General features: G+C 40.3%; 1 protein-coding gene across 1 annotated transcript in view; it reads left to right on the forward strand.

Moving 5' to 3' along the window:
• The window catches only part of LOC126294980 (something about silencing protein 10), a 177,341-nt gene that overhangs the window by 83,764 nt on the left and 69,782 nt on the right, over positions 1–23,795 (forward strand). The window contains exons 5-6 of the mRNA XM_049987214.1: positions 6,697–6,832; positions 22,345–22,462. Coding sequence (XP_049843171.1) covers positions 6,697–6,832; positions 22,345–22,462 — 254 coding nt within the window. The remainder of the gene's footprint in view (positions 1–6,696; positions 6,833–22,344; positions 22,463–23,795) is intronic.

Below are 23,795 nucleotides of genomic sequence, written 5' to 3' on the forward strand. Positions count from 1 at the left end.
TCCCCCTTTTGAAATTGAGAAAACCATTTGTAAATTTGAGTTTCATTGAGCGTGTTTTCTTGTACACTGTATTGTACATCAGTTTCTGCTGGGTTCTTGCCGAATAAAGAACAAAACTCTACAGGTGCACGTTGTGTGCTAGAGTTGGCTATTTCTTCATTTTGAGACGGCACTACAGGCTAAGACTGTTGATATTGTCATGTAGAAGAAGGTGTAAGTATCTGAATGATGAACACTAACTTCACTTAACGAAGGTTTATTCAGCACTTGCACATACAAGAGCACGGAGCGAACTGCCTCTGGCCAGAACACACAGAGTATAAATACAGGTGATCTAACTAATTAATGGAAAATCTCATATAAAGATGTGAAACAATTACTAACAAAGAGATAGAGGGGCTGGCCAGTACTTACCTCAGCTCAGTACAGCCGATAGATACACAAAAAACAACCGAAAATTTACGTTCCTATCTTTCGGAATAAATGTTCCTTCATCAGAGAGGAGAGAAGGGAAAGTAAGGGAAGAAGGGAAAGTGGATTTAGTTATTCACAACCCAGGTTATGAAGCAACAGGGAAAGGAAAACAGGGAGAGTCTGACACAGTACTTACAGTAGAATATCTTTGGCTTCCCTCTGACAACCATGCCTCCATCCTTGCTACCCTCCCTGTTTTTCTTTCCCTGTTGCTTCATAACCTGGGTTGTGAGTAACTAAATCCACTTTCCCTTCTTCCCTTTCTTTCCCCTCTCTCCTCCCTGATGAAGGAACATTTATTCCGAAAGCTAGGAACTTAAATTTTCGGTTGTTTTTTGTGTTTCTATCGGCTGTACTGAGCTGAGGTAAGTACTGGCCAGCCCCTCTATCTCTTTGTTAGTATTTGTTTCACAGTATAAATACAGTTACAGAATATTCCAGTACAACGATTCTTGATATTTGTGAATACTTCTATAATGTACTCGAACTGAATATAGAAATTAAAATTGTAAAGTCTAAGTGAGTTTTGAACTCATAACCCCCCCCCCCCCTCCCTCCATGCAACAATTCAGTATCATAACCACTACACCACAGCAGTTCTACTTAGCTTCTTCTGTGAAATTGTTCCCTCCTTAAGAGAACAGCGTCTCTGTGTTACTTTGTCCTAGTCCGGGAACGAGTCATCGGTCCTGCATACTCTGACACTCGATGACTGATGCTCGCCCTGGCAGGATCCTTGTAGGACTTCATATGAAGGATGTGGACCGTATATCTGATCTTTTGTTGTCTTGTGTTGGGGTTGAAATCTTCAACTTCATAAGTAACATCAGTTAACCGTATTACAACCTTAAAAGGTCCAAAGTAGCGCCTGAGGAGCTTCTCAGAGAGAGACCAACCTTTCAAACAGGACTGAAGGTCCAGACAAGGTCACCAGGCTGGTAGACAACAGGGCGATGGCTCGCATCATACCTTCGTTCGTTTTCTTGAGCCTGCAGCGTTTGGAGTCGAGGCAACTGCCGAGCTTCCTCAGCTCTGGTTAATGCCTGGCCAATGTAGTTGTCGTCCACATCACCAGGATGCAGTGAAAACAGTGTCCATCGTCGTAGTCGCCTCACGCCCGTGCACCAGTAAAAATGGCGTAAATCATGTGGTGTCTTGTTTGGTGGTGTTGTAGGCAAACGTAATGAAAGGTAGCACTTCATTTCAGTTGCTCTGCTCAACATTGACGAACATTGATAGCGTGTTGGCCAAGATCTTATTAAGGCGTTCAGTAAGCCCGTTAGTCTGTAGATGGTAGGCAGTCGTCTTGTGATGAGTAATGTTGCACCGAAGGTTTATCTCTGTCACAAGATTCGATTAAAAAAACTTTCCCTCGATCTGTAATTAATGACCTTGGGGCACCATATTTTAATCTAATGCCTTCCACTATGAATTTGGCTACCTCGAATGCTTTGGCTAGAAGGCTATTGTAATGGCATAGCGTGTCAGATAATCAGTGCAGACAATGTCCATCTATTGCCACTAGCAGACGTTGGAAATCGTCCGAGGAGGTCAATCCCAACACGCTGGAAAGGCGTTTCAGCTACCCAGTGCCTCTAGCAGAATAATGTGACATAGAAGAAGGTGTAAGTAGCTGAATGATGAACACTAACTTCACTTAACGAAGATTAATCACCACTTGCACACACAAGAGCGTGGAGCGAACTGCCTCCGGCCAGAACACGTACAGTATATATGTTGTTGTTGTTGTTGTTGCGATCTTCAGTTCTGAGACTGGTTTGATGCAGATCTCCATGCTACTCTATCCTGTGCAAGCTTCTTCATCTCCCAGTACCTATTGCAACCTACATCCTTCTGAATCTGCTTAGTGTATTCATCTCTTGGCCTCCCTCTACGATTTTTACCCTCCATGCTGCCCTCCAATACTAAATTGGTAAAAGGAGGGTATAAGATGAACATTAACAAAAGCAAAATGAGGATAATGGAATGTAGTCGAATTAAGGCTATATCTATCTTACCCCTAGTGAGATAAGCCTCTATTTGTCCTCTAGCCATGCGTGCTTAGCCCTTTTGCACTTCCTGTCGATCTCCTTTTTGAGATGTTTGTATTGCTTTTTGCCTGCTCCATTTACTGCATTTTAATATTTTCTCCTTTCATCAATTAAATTCAATATATCTTCTGTTACCCAAGGATTTCTACTAGCCCTCGTCTTTTTACCTACTTGATCCTCTGCTGCCTTCATTACTTCATCCCTCAGACCTACCCATTCTTCTTCTACTGTTTATGCAGAAAAGCCCATGACCACCCACACCTTGAAAGAGAAAACTGATCACTGTGTTAATAAAATTCAGCCTTATTAATGCAAAACAGTCATGGAAAATTTTGACAAAATAGTGTGTACTTAACCCTATAATTTATACTTTATGAATCAATAAAAATCTATAGTTGCTGATAATAAACTGATGTTTATCAAAATTGCTTCTTGTATGAATTTGGGACAAACTTTAGATCCATATTTGTATTTATGCTTTTACTATTGAGGTAAGACTTCCCTTTGTATTGATGCCATTGCCACTAAGACAAGACTTTTATAAAATGTGAAAGGTAGCCCACTCCTTTTGTGTTTTAGAACCATGTGCCATGTTTTTTTCAAATGTATTATATATAACTTCTTTATATACCTTGGTTATATTTTTATATATGCTCCTTGCTGCCAGCACAACAGCTTGACAAATATGTAGCTGTGATTCAGTTACTGTAAATTGCCAGTTTGTGCTTACAGCAGTCACACACAGTGTGTGTGTTTCTAGACATATCATGACAGACATATCATGACATTATTAACAAAGAGATAGAGGGGCTGGCCAGTACTTACCTCAGCTCAGTACAGCCGATAGAGACACAAAAAACAACCGAAAATTTAAGCTCCTAGCTTTCGGAATAAATGTTCCTTCATCAGGGAGGAGAGAGGGGAAAGAAAGGGAAGAAGGGAAAGTGGATTTAGTTACTCACAACCCAGGTTATGAAGCAACAGGGAAAGGAAAACAGGGAAGGTAGCAAGGATGGAGGCATGGTTGTCAGAGGGAAACCAAAGATTTCCCTCTGACAACCATGCCTCCATCCTTGCTACCTTCCCTGTTTTCCTTTCCCTGTTGCTTCATAACCTGGGTTGTGAGTAACTAAATCCACTTTCCCTTCTTCCCTTTCTTTCCCCTCTCTCCTCCCTGATGAAGGAACATTTATTCCGAAAGCTAGGAGCTTAAATTTTCGGTTGTTTTTTGTGTCTCTATCGGCTGTACTGAGCTGAGGTAAGTACTGGCCAGCCCCTCTATCTCTTTGTTAGTAATTGTTTCACATCTTTATATGAGATTTTCCATTAATTAGTTATATCATGACATTATGCTTTTATGAATAAGATACTGGCATGAGCTGAACCAATACTAAGTAAGTTTCTGTAATATGTTTCTTATACTTTACATAAATGTATAGTCAAAGTCAAAAGGTGTACAATATACCTCATTTTGTAGGCTTCTGAAGATGACAAATTAATTTGTCGAAACTGACAAGGCATAACAATACTATATTTGCAACTGATGACTGAATTTTATTCTGAAAAACTATTGTTTCCCTAGGTGGCTTTGCCATTCAGGTGAGACTTTCATTTCTCTTAGTGGCTTGAGCTCAAAAGTCAAAGCTTTCTTTCCTTTGGTGCTCTTATATTTTGGGTCTAAACTTTATTTACATCAGCGGATTTACCACACAAATCAAAGGTTTGATCAGTCTTGGTCTTGCTTCCATTATTGCAGAACTATGAATTTTGATAATCTCAGGCAACACATCTGTGTCTGCACTTGACTTTGACTTTGGGGTGTCTTAGAAAGGTCACAGTTTACATTTGACTTGCCATCACAGCCATTTTCGCAGCTGTTTCAGCTTTTTTGCCAATGCTCCTTTCAAAATTTTAGTTCACTATGACCTTGATGCCCTAATTGTCAAATTCAGACTACTTGTCAATTTTGGGAATGGTTCCTTTTTGAAGAAAATCGATAATTTTACTAATTTTGACCCTAGTACAAGGGCACATGAAACAGTTAGCACCCTGGTCCAAAGGCTGAGTCAATATCAACAAAAGTTATGTATTGGTATATCGTGGAAGAGTGAATTATACCGAACACATTGTGCGACGATACTTGTTGTATGCGTCAGAAATGTGGGTAACGAAGAAAAGGCAGATGGACAAGATACAGGCTTGCAAGATGAAATTTTAAAGGTACAGGATAGGCCTAACAAGATCTGATAGAGTAAGGAGTGAGGAAGTGACAGAAATAGTGAAAGAGAAGCCTGTGCTAGACACAATAGAAAAGTGATGATATTATGAAAAGGTAGTAGATTAAAACTGTATGCTGGACTGAGACTCGAACTCGGGACCTTTGCCTTTTGCTGGCAAGTGCTCTACCATCTGAGCTACCCAAGCACGACTCACACCCCGTCCTCACAGCTATACTTTCGCTAGTACCTTGCTTCCTACCTTCCAAACTTTACAGAAGCTCTCCTGCGAACCTTGCAGAACTAGCACTCCTGAAAGAAAGGACATTGCGGGGACATGGCTTAGGCACAGCCTGGGGGATGTTTCCAGAATGAGATTTTCACTCTGCAGCGGAGTGTGCACTGATATGAAACTTCCTGGCAGATTAAAACTGTGTGCTGGACTGAGACTCGAACTCGGGACCTTTGCCTTTCGCGGGCAAGTGCTCTACCGACTGAGCTAGCCAAGCACGACTCACGCCCCGTCCAGGGTAGTTGATTGCTTCTCACCATGTAGAAGAGATGTTGAATCACAAACAGTCACAACAAAAATAATGCTAAACACGAGCTTTCAACCAAAAGGTCTTCTGATGTAGAAAACACACACATTCACGCATAACTCACATGCGTATGACCATTGCCCATGGCCACTGATGCTAGACCAGAGACAGTGGTCATGTGTTTGAGAGTTGTACTTGTGTGCTTTCTACATAGAAGAAGGCCTTTTAGAGGAAAGTTCACATGTTTAGCAGTGTTTTTGTTGTACCTGTCTGCGAATCAACATCTCCTCAATATGGTGAGTATCAGTCTACCCTTTTAATCGAAAATATTTAATTTTTGAAAATGCACTGTTATTGAACAGATAAAAAAAACCTACTCGTCAAGCAGCAGCAGGAGAACACACAAATAAAAGGTATTATGTATGCAAGCTTTCGGAGCCAGTTGCTCCTTCTTCTGCAAGAATGGTTGAAGGGGAAGTAAGAGGGATGAAAGAAAAAGCTTTATTTGCAACTGGCTGCTGTCACAGCCATGTTCATTTTATGAAAACAAGATCCAGAATCTATCTATGCATGGGGAAAAATGTGTTCCGTGTTCAGGAGACTATACAAGAAATAAGTTCATGTGTACGAATTTTTCTGAATCTTAAATAAACGTATAACGAAGTTCCATTTTATATTTGTTTCACCCTTGTGCCTAGGAATTACAATTATGAAATGATAAAATTCTTTTGTACACCCTCTTCTGGAACACTGCTGTGCAGGGTATACTTACCAGATAGGACTGACAGAGGACATAGAAAAGTTCAAAGAACAGTAGCTTGTTTGTGGTATTGTGGAATAATGGAGAGAGTGCCACAGATGTGATAGGTGAATGGCCATCAATAAAATGAGCTTTTGTCCATTGCAGTGAAAGATTTTCATGAAATTTTCAACCACCAACCTTCTCCTCAAAATGTGAAACTATTTTGTTGACTTGCTCCTACATAGGGAGAAATGACCATCTTAAAGATCAGGAGAGCACACATGGAAAGAGTTAGATGTTCATTTTTCTAACATGCTGTTAGTGTCCAATGGTCAGAAATAGTCTAAAAGTGGTTCTATGAAGCTTCTGTCAAAAAGAAAACTGTGAATTCCGCAAGAGTCATGTAAATGTAAGTGTGGAGTGGACTGAGAAGTTAAATGTAATATTATTAACTGTTATTCTGTATATATATATTTTGCAGTTTATACTTTCTCTGTTATTCATTAGTACCATTGTTTTGTATGGTTATAATAATACCGTGTGTCTCACTGTAACCTAAATAAAAATTGTTGGTACATTGTTTATTTTTGCCTTTTGCTTCAGGCTGGTACATAAGGATGTGAGTGTATCAGTTCTCTGAGTGTACCAGTTCTCACACTCATTGGGTTTCACAGGACGAGAAGGGTGAAGAGAAGGCGGAGGCAGAGGAGGTGATTGCGACAGACCTGACAAAGCTCTCAAAGAGGCAGAAGCTGTCACTCGTGCAGAAAGAATCGCCAGAATTCTTCGCACTCACTCGGGACTTTTCTGGTGAGTTCACACACACTGAATCCTTATTTTATGTCCTGTGAACCCTTGGTCTTTGATTGAAATTAACACTCTGACAAACCTCATCGTAAGTACTCCAAGTTTGTTTGTCATTATCTGGTACCGTGGCTGTTATGTGTGTGGCAGGACATCGTGAACATTATATGGAAACACGATTATTAGTGAAAATATGAGTGATAATGTCAGAAAGTATTTTGCAGTTGATACTTTTAATGAAATCTTGGAGTTTGACCTGTGACTCGTGCTCCATTGCTGTATGTTCTCTTGCACTAGTGTTTAATGCTGCTTTCTAGTCGTGTGATCACACTGTTAGTCAGGAGTTTCCAGTGTGTACAGGTCTGGTCCTATTGGAGTAGCACTACTGGTATAGTCGGTTGGGGGGGGGGGGGGGGGGGGAGTATTGCATCTTCAATACAAAGCAGGATAAAGTGCTTGTCACCACGTAGAGGAGGCAATGAGTGACAGGCAGGCACAAAAGTCCTTCATCAAAATACCTAGGGGCACTTTTCACTGAGTACTCATCATGTGAAATAAAGATCAGTGCCAGAATACAAGCAGGAAACTGATCTTATCACAGCCAAGCACAACTATTTTGGTCCAGATATCTCTCCAGACAGTTCAAGATTCGACTGTACAAAACCCTGATCCAGCCTGTTGTTCTATATGGCTGAGAGACATTGACTATCTGGAAACAGGACTTCCGTAAGCTCCTCATTTTTGAGAGAAAATTGCTTCGGAAGATCTTCGGTCCAGTTTGGATGCAGACACAGGGGAATGGAGGATCGGATACGACCGAGAGCTTGAGGATCTATACCAGCAGCCCAACATAGCAGGAACTGTCAAAGCCAAATGAATGCAGTGGGCCGGCCGTGTGGCCCGGATGGAAGATCACAGATGGCCTCGGAAACTTCTGGATTTCACATCTACAGGAAAGAGACCGCCAGGGAGACCCAAGAAGCGTTGGAGGGATGGCCTCCATGAACATTTAAAACAAGTGTCAATAGGTGTGGACAGATGGCGGATAGCAGCAAAGGACAGAATACAGTGGATGAGGAAACTAGTAGAAGCGTGCGGTCCACCAGATCTGATCACATAGTATATACAGGGTGTTACAAAAAGGTACGGCCAAACTTTCAGGAAACGTTCCTCACACACAAATAAAGAAAAGATGTTATGTGGACCTGTGTCCGGAAATGCTTAATTTCCATGTTAGAGCTCATTTTAGTTTCTTCCACCTACACTCAATGGAGCACGTTATCATGATTTCATTTGGGATACTCTACCTGTGCTGCTGGAACATGTGCCTTTGCAAGTACGACACAACATGTGGTTCAAGCACGATGGAGCTCCTGCACATTTCAGTCGAAGTGTTTGTACGCTTCTCGACAACAGATTCGGTGACCGATGGATTGGTAGAGGCGGACCAATTCTGTAGCCTCCCCGCTCTCCTGACCCCAACCCTATGACTTTCATTTAAGGAGGCATTTGAAAGCTCTTGTCTACGCAACCTTGGTGCAAAATGTAGAGACTCTCCGTGCTCATATTGTGGGCGTCTGTGATACAATACGCCATTCTTCAGGGCTGCATCAGCGCATCAGGGATTCCGTGTGACGGAGGGTGGATGCGTGTATCCTCGTTAACGGAAGACATTTTGAACATTTCCTGTAACAAAGTGTTTGAAGTCACACTGGTACGTTCTGTTGCTGTGTGTTTCCATTCCATGATTAATGTGATTCGAAGAGAAGTAATAAAATGAGCTCTAACATGGCAAGTAAGTGTTTCCGGACACATGTGCACATAACATATTTTCTTTCTTTGTGTGTGAGGAATGTTTCCTGAAAGTTTGGCCATGCCTTTTTGTAACACCCTGTATATAAACACACACAGACACAGAGAGAGAGAGAGACAGGGGGCGGGACACACACACACACACACACACACACACACACACACACACACACACAGAGAGAGAGAGAGAGAGAGAGAGAGAGAGAGAGAGAGAGAGAATTGCAGCACCAAAAAGGACCTTTTCCACATCTCACATAGTGTCTATTCAAATTTTAAGAGCCGTCACTTTGTGATTGGATGTGGTGAATTGGTGTTAGTTTAGACTGCCTTTAAAGGCACCATTATCAACAACTCACTGAGTTTGAACAAGGTTGTGTGATAGGGCTATTATAAGCAGAAAGACATGGTAAGAATGTATCAAATGCACACGATCGCTGGCAGCAGTGGTCACGAGAACGTACGGTTGGCAGAAGATGAGGATCCGCACAGCCACGTGGCACTGCTCGGAGGGGAGATTGTTGTGTTTGGTGTACGGCTCTGACACGTCGTTCTGCATCTGCAGCAGCAGTTTGAGCAGCTGTCGGTCCCACGGTGACACAGTGAACTTTTACAAATTGATTACTTCGAGGACAAGTCTGAAGCAGATGACCTGTAATGTGCATTCTGCCAACCTCAAACCGTCACCGTTTGCGACTTGACTGGTACCAAGTGAGAGCTCACTGAAGGGCAGTGCAGAGGCCTGTCGTGTTTTGTGACGAGAGCTGGTTCTGCCTCTGCACCAGTGGTGGCCTCGAGTTGGTGAGGAGGCCGATCGAGGACCTACATCCGATCTGTCTGCGGTATTGACACATCTCACCTACACCTGGAGTTATTTTCTATGACAGCAGGAGTACTCTCGTGGTTATACTACACACTCCGTCTACAAAATTGTATGTCGGTCTGGTGATTTGGCCTTTTCTGCTGTCATTCAGTGTTCCAGGGGTTGTTTCGCAACAGTATAGCATCACCACATACCGTTGTCATAACTGAGCACGCTCTACAGAGTGTCGACATGTCGCCTCGGCCTGCTCACTCACCGGATCTGCCTCCAATTGCGCACATAACTGACACCATTAAACGACAACTCCGGCATCATCCACATCCCTGTATTGACCGACCGAGTGCAACAGATGTGGAACTCTACCCCACATACTGACACCGAGCGAGGTGGCGCAGTGGCTAGCACTCTGGACTCACATTCGGGAGGACGTAAAATGGAACACCTGCAGCTGCGCTTTAGATGTTACTTATTAAGTAGCTACCAGTTTTGGTGATTAAGTACACCATATTCTGTCATTGGCGAACCTCAAAGTTCTCATTGCTTCTCCCCAAACTTAAAATTGCTACTCCAAATTTTTCTTTGGTTTTCTTTACAGATTACTCAATGTACAGATCGAATAACATTGGCGGTAGACTACAATCCTGTCTCACTCCCTTCCCAACCAGTGCTTCCCTTTCACACCACTTTACTCTTATAACTTCCATCTGGGTGCCATACAAATTGAATAGAGCATTGCACTCCCTATATTTTATCCCTGCTAGCTTCAGAATTTCAAAGAGAGTATTCCAGTCAACAATGCCAAAAGCTTACACTGAAGTCTACAAATACTATAAACATAGATTTGCCTTTCCTTAACCTATCTTCTATGAGAAGTCGTAGATTCAGGATTGCCTCACATGGTCCTACATTTCTCCAGGATCCAAATTAATCTTCCCCAAGGTCAGCTTCTACTAGTTTTCCCATACTTATAATTTATGTTCATATTTTGCAACCATGACATATTAAACTGATAGTTCACTAATATTGAACATCTGTTAGCACCTGCTTTCTTTGGAATTGGAATTATTACATCCTTGAGACTTCCTGCCAGATTAAAGCTGTGTGCCGGACTGAGACTCAAACTCGGTCCCGAATTTCATATCAGCGCACAATGTGCTGCAGAGTGAAAATTTCATTCTATTACATCCTTCTTCAGGTCTGAGGGTATTTCACCTGTCTCATACATCTTGCACCCCAAAATGAATTGTTTTTTCATGTCTGGCTCTCCCAAGGCTATCTGTAGTTCTGACATAATGTCGTCTACTCCTGGGGCCTTGTTTTGACTCAGGTCTTTCAGTGCTCTCTCAAATTCTTCTCGCAGTATCTCATCTCCCATCTCACCTGTATCCACATCCTCTTCCATTTATATAATATGCCCTTCAAGTTCATCTCCCTTGTATAGACCCTATATCTACCCCTTCCACCTTTCAGCTTTCCCTTCTGTGCTTAGGACTGGTTTTCCATCTGAGCTCTTGATATTCATACAGGTGCTTCTCTCTTCTTCAGAGGCCTCTTTAATTTTCCTGTAGACAGTAGTGAAATATGTTTCTAAATCCTTTGTCCCCTAGCCATTCCTTCTTAGCCATTTTGCACTTCCTGTCTGTTTCATGTTTCACTTGTTTCATTTGCTGCATTTTTATATTTTTCTCCTTCCATCGATTATATTCAGTACCTCCTGTGTTATCCAAGCATTTCTACTACGCCTTGACTTGTTACCTATTTGGTCCTCTGTTGCTTTCACTATTTCATCTCTCAAATCTACCCATTCATCTTCTACTGTATTCCTTTCCCCTGTTCTAGTCAGTCATTGCGAATTCTCCCTCTGAAGCTCTCAACAGCCTCTGGTTCTTTCAACTTAAACAGGTTGCAACTTCTTCAGTTTGAATCTGCAGTTCATAAGTAATGAACTGTGGTCAGGGACCACATCTCTCCCTGGGTTCGCAATCACTCATACACATACACATCTACACTCCGAAACCAGTGTGAAGTGTGTGGCAGAGAGTATGTCCCATTGTGCCTGTTATTAGAGTTTCTTCCCACTTCATGCACATATGGAGTGAGGGAAGAATGATTGTTTGAATGCCTCTGTGTGTTCTGTGATTATTTTAATGCTGTGATTATGCTTGTCCTCAAGATCCCTTTGTGAGTGATATGTTTTAGTAATTCCTAGTCATCATTTAAAGACAGTTCTTGAAACTTTGTTAGTAGGCTTTCTCGGGATAGTTTACGTTTATCTTCAAGAGCTTGCGTTTCAATTTCTTCATTATCTCTGTGACCATTCATGCTGCCCTTCTCTGTATATCATCAATGTATGTCTTACAATTTAAAATCGGATTCCAAAAACTGTCTTATCAATGTATAATCAATCTGAAACCTTCCAGTGTCTCCAGGTTCTTTTAAAGTATACAGCCTTCAAACCAAGTGTTAGCTATGATTAAATTATACTCTCTGCCAAATTCTACCAGGCAGCTTCCTCATTCATTCTTTTCTCCCAGTCCATATTCAGAGTATTTTTCCTTGCCTTCCATTTGCTACTATTGAATTCCAATCCCCCATCACAATTAAATTTTCATCTCCATTAAGTATAAGGTCTGTTAAAAAAATTCCAGAACTGTCCACAAAGTTTTTCTGCTCTTACCTTTTACTTATCATGCATGATCTATTTTGAAATTCTCTCCTCCACAATTGATACATTGTTCCGAATGCCGTTTCCACCTCAGGAAGCAGTCATGGTACATCTCTTGTTGGATTGTGCAAAGTGCCATCTGTGAATTTTCTTTTACCTCTTTTGTCGTTGCAAATCTTCATTCTTTCAATGAGGTTTTCAACTTTGGAAATAAAAAAAAGTCTGCAGTGACCATATGGGGCTTAAGGAACATCTCATTCTTATTTGCGCGATCCAAAGGCTCTTCACAGATTGTGAGGCGAAGGTCTTTCTGGTCTTGACTTATGAACCGTGGGACGAACTTGGCAGCAGCATGATGAATTCCAAGAACCTTTATCAGGATTTCATAACATGATCCAAATGAAATGTTAAATTCTTCTGCAATCTCTCAGACAGTCAGTCTGCGATTGGCAAGCACAATTTTGTTTATGTTCCTGACATGACCATTATCGGCAGATGTTGTGGGACGTCCTGAATGAAGGTCATCTTTAACTTCTGTCTGGCAATTTTTAAACTGTGTGAACTATTTGTAATGCTGAGTGCAGCTTAAGCACTCATCACTGTAGGCTTCCTGCATCATTTGACGTGTCTGTGTAAAAGTTTTTTTTAGTTTCACGCAAAATTTAATGCAGACGTATTGCTCCTCTAATTCTGCCATCTCGAAATTTGCAAACTGTGTGACAGAACATTCTGCTCAATAAAGCACTGAACCTCTGGACATGTATTTCTGTGTTGTCATTGTGCCTAAGTGAAGTGGGTTATTATTCAGTGTTTTTATAATGAGTACAAATCCTTAGAGTTGATGATGAAGAGTGTTATTTTTTACCTGAACAGTCAAGTTGGGCAGTCTGAGTCAATAGTGGAGAAAATGTAAAAATTACTGGAATTGATCGTTCAAAACAGGGCAGTTGCTTGAGAACAGGGAGTTTTAATACAACACTTAATACCATGGTGGGACATAACAAGAAGTTGAAGTGATGAAAACTTGTGGCTAAAGTATTATAAAAGAAATAAATGGAGTGTTAACTGTTTTCTATTATGTGTTTCTGTGCATTACACACCAGTCCAGTAAGTAATTGCCTTTCTCTTGAACATTTTTGGTAGTTACAGTGTTTTCATGTGCATTTTATGGCCGTTACATATCTTTGTGATATCATAGGTCTAACATCAGTTGTCTCGAGAGTATAATGAAAATGTGCCACAGTTCTTGGTCATTCATACTTCCCGATTTCTGAAACTAACTCTCCTGATTTTTGGTTCTCGAAAGTTGGCCGATATGTAGTCTTATGATCTCTCTTTATATACTGATTGTTGCCATTTCCACGATGACATAAGTTAACAGGCTCTGAGTACTCTTTGCTTTTTGTTGCTGCACCATAAGGCAGAGATGTTTTTATTCTTTACTCATTCATTGCTGCAGTGTTGAGCAGAGATTAATTTATCTTTTACTAGGTGTCAGTGAAACTGAGTCTGTAATTTTTGTACATTCTTAATTTGTATATATTTTTTGGCTTTCTGTTAAGCAACTTTTGAAAACTAGGAATTCTTGTATAAATTAGACCTTAAATTAGACCTTTCCATATTACTGGTACAACAGTATATTTTCTCTGACTGCTACACTTTTTGTAATAATTATGAAACATTTCATTTCATTCAGAATTATTTTAACTGTTTCTCAAATAAACTTTTCAGACAGTGTATTTTATTTTTTCAAACTCCACCAATAAAATATTTATTTCCTTTCATTATAACAAATAAACATTATGTAAATAAAATAGAAAGAAACTTCCACATGGGAAAAATATATTAAAAACAAAGATTCCAAGACTTACCAAGTGGGAAAGCGCCGGTAGATAGGCACAATGAATAAAACACACAAACACACACACAGAATTTCGAGCTTTCGCAACCGGCGGCTGCTTCGTCAGGAAAGAGGGAAGGAAAAGGAAAGATGAAAGGATGTGGGTTTTAAGGGAGAGGGTAAGGAGTCATTCCAATCCCGGGAGCGGAAAGACTTACCTTAGGGGGAAAAAAGGATAGGTATATACTCGCGCGCACGCGCGCCCACACACACACACACACACACACACACACACACGCACACACACAAAGGTGTATGTATGGATGGATATGTGTGTGTGTGTGTGTGCGCGCGCGCGCTAGTATATACCTATCCTATCCTTTTTTCCCCCTAAGGTAAGTCTTTCCGCTCCCGGGATTGGAATGACTCCTTACCCTCTCCCTTAAAACCCACATCCTTTCATCTTTCCTTTTCCTTCCCTCTTTCCTGACGAAGCAGCCGCTGGTTGCAAAAGCTCAAAATTCTGTGTGTGTGTTTGTGTGTTTTATTCATTGTGCCTATCTACCGGCGCTTTCCCGCTTGGCAAGTAAACATTATAATTGACGGAAGTGTTGCTGTTGTAATCACCATTACACAGGCTTCCGTAAGTTACCAAACAGACAATATTTTGTTAAGAGATATTACATGAAGACTGAACATTCCAAAAGTTAAATTTGTGGATGTTCTTCATGTTTTTTTCGTTTTACTGTTACAATAATAACTGTCACAGAGCATTAGATCAGAGGGACGGCATCTTCCCGCAGTCACTGACTGTGTGCTAAAGTTGTCACTTAGACTGGCACAGTGATGGTCCACCCCAGCTAAGTATGTGTGATTGTATTGCTCTGATCCCCACCATTCAACGTAAAACAAAAGAGACAAGCATTTTATAATTATTTCATAAAAACTTAATGTGAAAAAACTTTTTAATTATGGTTTAAAATAAATATATATCCTTAAAATGCTCAACTGGCAAAGGCAGCAAATTATGTCACACTACAAGTCGGGCCACAGCACTCAGAGGTGGTAGAGAGAGAGAGAGAGAGAGAGAGAGAGAGAGAGAGAGAGAGAGTGTTTTCTACCTTTGAAGATTGGCTTTGTGCAACAGCTTATGTTGTGACTTGCCGATCTTTCAAAGTGCCGCCGCGCAGTTACGCGTGTACTCTACATGCAGCGCTGACTGCCAGCCGTGCAGCAGCAGCGCCACCTGAGCAGCCAGCGGCCACTGGACTCGGCCTCAGCTATGATTTGACTGTTAAAGTGAACACACGTCTTACTCTGTTTACTTGATCTGTGACTTTTCATGTATTGCGTCTTCCTTGAAATATATTTGTTCAACTTGAAGTTATAACAGCTTATCCTACTTGTAAGTGTAATGTGCCAATCTGCTACTCAACGGTTTCTTTGTGTGCTGACTAGCAAGCTATCCTATTTCATGTAAGTGTCATTTCACCCAGGGTTTTCCGTTGGTCAGTATTAACAACTATTCATTCTAAGTAACTACTCAGAGGTGAAAAGTATATTACATACCATCACTGAAGAAACAATACCATATAACTTACTTCTGTAATTTTCCAGATTTCAGTCAGTTGGCATACTTGATTTGGGGCACCTTCTTTTTCAGTGTGAATAATGTATTTTCAGTTAATTATGATTATAATTAAAACAAATGTAAGTCAAATGAGATTAAATGAAGGTTTAAATTCCATGTAACTGCTAAAGAATAAACTACAGCATAACTGGAGCATTGGAAGCTCTGTGAGGCATTTTGCGGACAGTGCTGTCATATGATGATATTTGCCAAGCTGGAGGACTGCAGCAAAATGTAGAAAAATCTGCAGAGCGCCAATGATCGGTGGAGTAGTTGGAGATTATCAATCACTTCCAGAAACATTTTAATTAGCTACTTTTGAGCGAGTACTTATTTCTTTCACAGCAATGAGACTGTCTTGTGAAATGCTGTCAACTGAAGCCTTCACTCGAGAACTGCTTTCCAGTGCAGAAAGATATATAATGAACAACAGCAGTGTGTAGTCCCAGCATTTTCTGTTACATATACTCTCCAAATCAACGCCAAGTTACATGAGAATGGAGTCTTGAATTGGCTCTACCTTACAACATAGATATACACATGGACTGTGCGTATCCCTATCTCTGCTGTGTTAATGCTTAAAACCAACATCTAAGTTGTGTGATGGAGGGCAAAGAGCCGAATTTCTGTCATTACGCAGTGCGTGTATTGGAGCCAACTGTCGTAATTTTTCAGATTTATAGCTGAAATTCAGCCCTGATTTTAACAGTTGAACAGTTTGTATTAGTATTACATATGTAGTAACTCAGTTGACCTAAATTCCAAAACTCCCAATATTAATATGAGGTTTGTTATTTTTACATTTGGTCAAGCAAAATAACACAGCTTGAAACATTGTTTTCACAATTCTTTCTTTTTGCAAACAACTTAATTACAGTTCTTCAGTTAATTCCTATTTTTGTTTTACTGTGAGGCATTTAGTTCACCACTTCTGGAGGAGCAGAAGGGAAATATCAGTTTTGCAGGAAGCATTTCATTTTCTGATGATTCCTCAACAATCTGAGTGAAATGTTTTAGTATACTTTTATAAGAAGTGTCATCAATTTCTATCCATAATTCCCAGTTTTTACACGAAATAAATGTTTCTTATATGATTTTTCTTTATCTAGTATGTATACCAAAACAATGTCAAGATAATAAGCATAATACATTAGAAAATGTTGGTTGCACAGAAAACTACAGTAGTGAAATATTAGAGAGTAGATATTAACATTTGTCATCTCAAAATCATAATCATTCATACTGTTTTATGTCTGAGAACCAACACACATCCTAGCTTTTAACTTGTGGAAATTGCTCTCTAATTATTTTGAAATATGTTTGCTGCATAGCTTTGTATAGCTGTTGGGGTTCAAATTCTCACTTTTCAAAGCAAGGGTCTTAACACGTTCCCTCGTACTTCATCAGTTTCATGTGTATCTGCTCGATGATGGTATCACTCCATAGCTTCAGGCTAAAAATTCACTGACTTCCCCCCCCCCCCCCCTCACCCCCCACCCCCCCGGAAAAAGGCAATAAAAAAACAATGTGTTCGTGAACTTTTTGTGTTTTTAAAACAACCTTACCTGTGCAACTAAATATTACTTCATTACCTGTACCTTTGAGTGCAACCAAATGCTACACAACATGTTGCCATTGTAAAAAAGAAGCTTTTACTCAAAATACTGCGATTTACATAAGTTAAATTGTATTCCAGAGGCCGACTCGACTTCAAGTGGATGCCACTACCAGCCAGCCAATGCCGTTTTTTTCAGATAGTGGTCAGAAACAGTCTGAAAAGCTTGTCAGGATGTTGTGAGGTTGATATGTTGTTCCGTTTCTGAGTTAACCAGTGTTGAAGTTAGTCAACCAGGCCAATGCGCACGGAGACTCGAGTGGCTCACCAGATATAATTAGCGTCAATTGCTCTTGGGGTCTACACGGTACCCACGAGACTACTCAGGCTTTGGCTCGGGTTTGATCATTACTGCTGTTGCATGTCCAACGTTTGTATCGTTCTTTTGTTTGGTTTTAGCAAACCAAATAAAGAATATGTTTGATGACACTGTCTCTGGCAGGCTGCTACAATTTGCACATGCAGTGGCCTGATGGACTAAAGTGACTGCTAATTCTCTCATAAATGGTGCAACATATTGATTTTTTTCTTAACAAATACACACATCAAAAAAAGTTTTACATAACCCCGGTTCCTAGAACTCATGAAGATAGACATTGACTGTAGATATTGTATCACTGCACAGTCCCTTTGACAGTTCAGAGATGTCGCAAAACCCGCCCAAATATGTAAGCACCCATGCATGAGGAGAGCTTATTACATGGAGGGTGTCCGACAGCCCTTCAGTTCTAGTCATTCCACCAGGAAGGAGGCACACGGCTCGTGTTGTCTGTAGTTCAACCCTGCCTAGACAGTCAGTACCGCAGTTTGATCGCGTCCGCATTGTTACTTTGTGCCTCGAAGGGCTCTCAACAAGGGAAGTGTCCAGGCGTCTCAGAGTGAACCAAAGCGATGTTGTTTGGACATGGAGGAGATAAAGAGAGACAGGAACTGTCGATGTCACGCCTCGCTCAGGCCGCCCGAGGGCTACTATTGCAGTGGATAATCGCTACCTACAGATTATGGCTCGGAGGAATCCTGTCAGCTAAGGCTGAACGCCTTAGACAAACTGTCCAGTGAGTGCAGCAAGGTGGAGGTTCCCTGCTGTTTTGTGGTGGCATTGTGTGGAGCCGATGTATGCCGCTGGTGGTCACAGAAGGCACTGTATTGACTGAATGATACGTGAATGCCATCCTCTGACCGATAGTGCAACCATATAGGCAGCATATTGGCAAGGCATTCGTCTTCATGGACGACAATTCTCACCCCAGTCGTGCACATCTTGTGAATGATTTCCTTCAGGATAACGACATCGCTGGACTAGAGCAGCCAGCATGTTCTCCAGACATGAACCCTAATGAACATGGTGAATAAAAAGGGGGTTTTAAAATCGTTAATGACCATGAAAAAGGGAAAGAATGAAATGCAAATGGGACTTTGTATTACAGAAAAGTTATCGGACTTTGTGATTCGGAAAAGCTATTGTTGGGGTGGTCCTTGTGACATTTCTGAGCAAAAGTCAAACCAATTTCCACTGCAAAAATTATTTGAAAAAGAACAGAGAATAACAAAATGTGGTTAACAGGGGGAAATGGCATAGATAAGAGTTCATCCTTTACCATGTTAACATGTCTTCTTTCGTGCGGTGTCCAGGTCTTCAAAAATCTCCTACTTTGTTTCTGCGTGAAAAGTAGTAACTGCTGCGAAATCTTGCAATCGTCCAGGAGTCACTAATTTATACAAATCAAAATCGTCTTGAGATTAAATGCAATGTATTTTATGTTGCTTCTTCCATCCTCTGAATTTCATACAAATTTCCACAATACGTCTGCACATCAATAAGTTGTTTTTCGTCTTAATCAGACCAAGACTAGGTAATAAGTTTTTACGTCTACATTAAGCTTCCGCTCTCGAGAGACAAAAGACAGATAGCAAACAAAAAGAGTTACATTTTTAGTACTTTCCTTTTCTTATATATTTTCTCTGCCGTCGAGCGCTCATACAGCTGCAGTGGTATAATTTATATCCAAGGGAATGAATGTAGCGCGGCGAAATTCAAAGTCCTGCTACAAGGTTCCGGAACTACTGGAACCGAGATGATACAAAACTTTTTTTGATGTGTGTATTTTTTAGCACAACATATCCTGCACACCTTTACAAGCTTTGTAATCTGTTTCTGACCATGCTGTACAATAATGTCATGCATTGCCTATACCATCTGCAGTTCAAGGTTTATGTGGTATTATTTCATCATTGACAGTACGTTAAAATCTTTCTGAATATGTGCACACAAATAATAAACATCAGTCTTCTGTATTAATGAAATGCAAAAATATGTATAGGATCAGTACATCACTCCAAATATGTAAACGAAATTAAGAATAGAAAATATGTAACCTGGATTATTACTAATATTAAGAAAAGGGTGGAAAGGATAGATTGCTGCTACTCACTGTAAAGATAACCTGTTGAGTTGCAGACAGGCACAATGAAAAGACAGTTGCACATTATATCTTTTGGCCAAAAGCCTCATTCAGCAAACAAGACACACACCCACACACTCACACGAGGAAGCACACCTCATACACACGACTGCTACCTCCGAGAGCTGACAGTGTTCAGCCATAATGGAGTCACAATCTAACTCAGACAGTCTCTGCTGATAATGTTGTTATCATTTGAGAGCTGGAGTGACTCTAGCACTCCAAACAGTAAGAAAGCAGTCAGTCACATGCCTCCCAAGGATAATGTGTGTTTTTATTATTTTTCTACTTAATTGATGAAATAGTTGTTATATTTTTGCATTGTGTGCATTAGTAAATTACCAAGAGATGTAAATTATTGTGAAATGAAAGTGAAACAAGCCAAATCTCATTGATTCCTTTACATAAGCTACGACTTATTCAGGACAAAATACTTTCAAATATGTGCATAATTTGATCTTACTCCGCTGAAAGCAACAGAAAATGAATACGTATTTCACACATGAGAATTATATATTCTGTTGCTACTATGACAGGCACTTTTCTTGACATGTAAAAATTTTTGTGTAGTCAAATCATTCGTCCATTATTACACTTCACTAAACTTTCAAATACACAATTATTTTTGTAAATGTACTTTTGCTTCAGAAGCAGATGTGTTGAAGATTCTTGCAGTTTTTTGCTCCAGTTTAGGAACAATTTCCTCTGTGTTGGGAAACAGTATTATTGATTTTGACATTTTATTATCATGTTTGTATGGTTCTCCCTTCCTCTGCAGGTGTGGTGGCTTATTTATTACATTAAATAGTGTTGGTATTACATTCTATACAAATTTCCCACTTTCCACAATCAGTGGTATGACTGGAAGTGTAGCAAACAAAACTTTGCGTTGTCGGGTAGGTCTTTCTGCAAAAGGTCAGTTCTTCACGTGTTTGCTAGAAATGTTTTGTTCTTAAAAGAAAATGGCATTCTTCAGTAAATATCTGTAGCCTACAAGAGAATTGTAAATAAATTGTTCTGTAACATACTGTTTCATGCCTCCCAGGGCCCTCAGGAAACTAAAGAAAGACGATTTTTCTCGCACTACATATGCTACCTGTTGTAAACGTTAAGTTACAAATCAATATAAACCATACTATTAGCACTCATCCGATACCATATCGAGAAGTGTAGCTTGCTTGCCTCTTGGCGTGCTGCTGTCACAGTGGGTAACGAAACAAGCTGGAGTGTTGCGACTGTTATGTTAGATTCTGGCAGAATGGTGCAAACAATTTGATGAGGCAGCACAGACACGGGTCAGCATTGACCGTGGATAACAATATCTAGGCAACTGAGGAACTGATTCACAACAATCTCACATTTTTCAATGATCAGGACAATCAAGTAATGGTTCTCGAACAACTCCGTGACCGATGAGCAAATTTCTGTCATTGCGGAACCGAATGATCAGTAGAAAATTCTGACTGTTGATTACAGAGATTGGTGCTGTTGTTGAAAGATAGTGTCGCGTATCTGTGTCACTTTAAAGTGTAGTACAGTATTCAGTAAAAGTTACGTAGCCTGCTATAATAATAAGTAACTTACTTTTTGAAGTCCCACACTTGGAATCGGTACATTGCGGGGTTGTTGTAATTTAACCTGCTGCCCCCTCCACCCCTATCTCCCCCCCCCCCCCCCAAACAAAAGGAAGAAAATTTAATTAACATGTAAAATCTTACATGGCGCTATGCAAATTAAAAAGACCCATCATATTTATTGATGTCAACTGTTTACTATCATAAGAATTTGTTTTATTAATTTTAACTTCTCTTGAGATATAGGAAACATGGTCAAATAACATTTACACTTAAGATACTGTAACTTGATGTAGAATCATAATGATTGTGAATTACAATTTAGTCATTTTTGGAAGCATGCAGAAATTTATAGATATTTACAAATTTTTCAATGTTTTGTTTAAATTATATTTTGGTTTTGGCCAAACAAGCCTGTAGGTGCAAAAGGTAACTCAAAATGGATGGCGTCCTGGCAGGGCAAGAAATGAGGCTTTTGACAAAAGTAGCAAATCCTGTTGGTAATTTTTGCCATTTTCAGTCGCACTAGCTTCCAACATTTGTTTGGATGGAACTGTGCCACAATTGCATCAGAAAATGTAGTGACAGGAGAATAATAAGAATCAACAGTCTTAAACATAACGTATGCAAATTACGTATTGTTGAGACATTTCTGTGAGCCAGTTTTCTGCACTTTCTTCCTATTCAGCAATTAGTCTCCTTCCCATGAATCTTGGATTTAACATATGGGCAAGACAGTGGGAGTGTTCTAGGGCTTGTTCCTTTCATTTCTTATTATTTTCTTACAGAGTTACATATCAGGACTTTCTAAATGATCGATTCATAGTTCAACAACATGTGCAATACTTGTGCTGTCTGCTTGAAGAAGAATTTCTGTCTTCTCCATTAATAGAGAGGTAGCAAAAATGCTTTACTGTTTACAATAAATTAATCATAAGAATTTAAATTGAACAGTTTAATTGTCAATACAGGAAAAAAAATAAAAAGCCCAAATAACAACACAATTTAATGAACTTCGATGTTTTTCTCCACCCCAATATATTTTGCTTGACAAATACAATAAATAATTTATGCGTGGGCATGGTGGTCTTTTGTTACAGAGAAAATGGCTGTCCTGAAAGATGAGTTAGAGCCAGTGATGGCTCTTATCAAGGCACAGAAAATTCCAGACTGCCCCGCTACCAAATTTGTCAGCACCGTGTATCATCTTGTACTCAAGTAAGGGAATAATTGCAAGCAACTATCTAAAATGTAGCTGCAATATTGTTTTTAGCATTTTAAGCTGATAATTCTGTGCTTGCACACATCCTACTGGTGGTAGCTTACATAGTTGCTACAGGAATGTGATGTTTTATTGAAATAGCTCTAGTGAAGGAATTATTAATGGAAAATTCATGACATTTTCTTGGATTGTGATAATACACCTTTGTTACATTAAGAACACACAGATCATTTAAAGTCCATTTTCAGTGTGATTTGCTTTATATTAAGGAATGAGACCTTGGAAGTAGTGCAAGGTGAGTAAAAAAAAGAACACATTTCATTTGTTTACTACAGAGAAAGTGTGAAAGATAGAAACGCATTGCACGTATCACTGATTAGAGGAAGTTTCAAAGTTTTATGTCCGCACAGACACTATACTGTATGCTCGACAAGAACACTGTGTGTTCCTCAAGAAACATCGAAACAGTAGGCTATTTCATTCCACACGTGAATTGACATGTCCCTTTTTATTGAAATGGCAGCTTCAGCAGTTCGATTTCCCAACTGTTGTTGAGTAGCTGCCGTGGGTGGAATAAAGACTGTCTTTGATATACACCCACAAAAAGTTGTGAGGTGTGAGGTGTGGTGATCTGTGGATCTCTTTCATCTTTGATGACAATGCCAGGAGGTTGTGATCCCCAAATTCTTACATTATGGCCGTTTTCTTTACCCAATAGAGGAAATGTCTATTTATGTGAAGAGGTGAGTTTTGACGTCCTCGCCTGTTTTGGACTCTGTTTGTAGCCAGTTGTTCACTGTGTGAACAAGCTACTGTGAACTGCCATTTGTTCCACTGGTCACTGCATCATTAGGGGCTCAGTGATATTGAGCTTTTGCTAACCATTCTGAGAAGGATAGTGAAATGTAATATTTGTGGCCAGACCAAGTCCTACACAGTGCCTGCACATCCAGCATTTCTGCTCTGTCGCTCGGACACTGCACAACTCCGACTGTAATAGTGGTCGGGTAACTAGAAAGGTAAAGTGCCAGATGGGCACACAGCCTGAGGGAGTATGTAAGCAGGTACGTGCTGCCACCCGGTAGAGGAGTAGCCGCCTCTTCTCATGACAGAGGGATAGAGAAACAATTAAAATTGCCCAAAAGAGAAAAGGCCGCTGGACCTGATGGGATACCAGTTCGATTTTACACAGGGTACACGAAGGAACTTGCCCCCCTGCTTGCAGCAGTGTACCGTAAGTCTCTAGAAGAGTGTAGTGTTCCAAAGGATTGGAAAAGGGCACAGGTCACCCCGTTTTCAAGAAGTGATGTCGAACAGATGTGTAGAACT

The sequence above is a fragment of the Schistocerca gregaria genome, chromosome 11 (assembly GCF_023897955.1).
Source record: "Schistocerca gregaria isolate iqSchGreg1 chromosome 11, iqSchGreg1.2, whole genome shotgun sequence".
NCBI classification, from domain to species: Eukaryota; Metazoa; Arthropoda; class Insecta; order Orthoptera; family Acrididae; genus Schistocerca; species Schistocerca gregaria.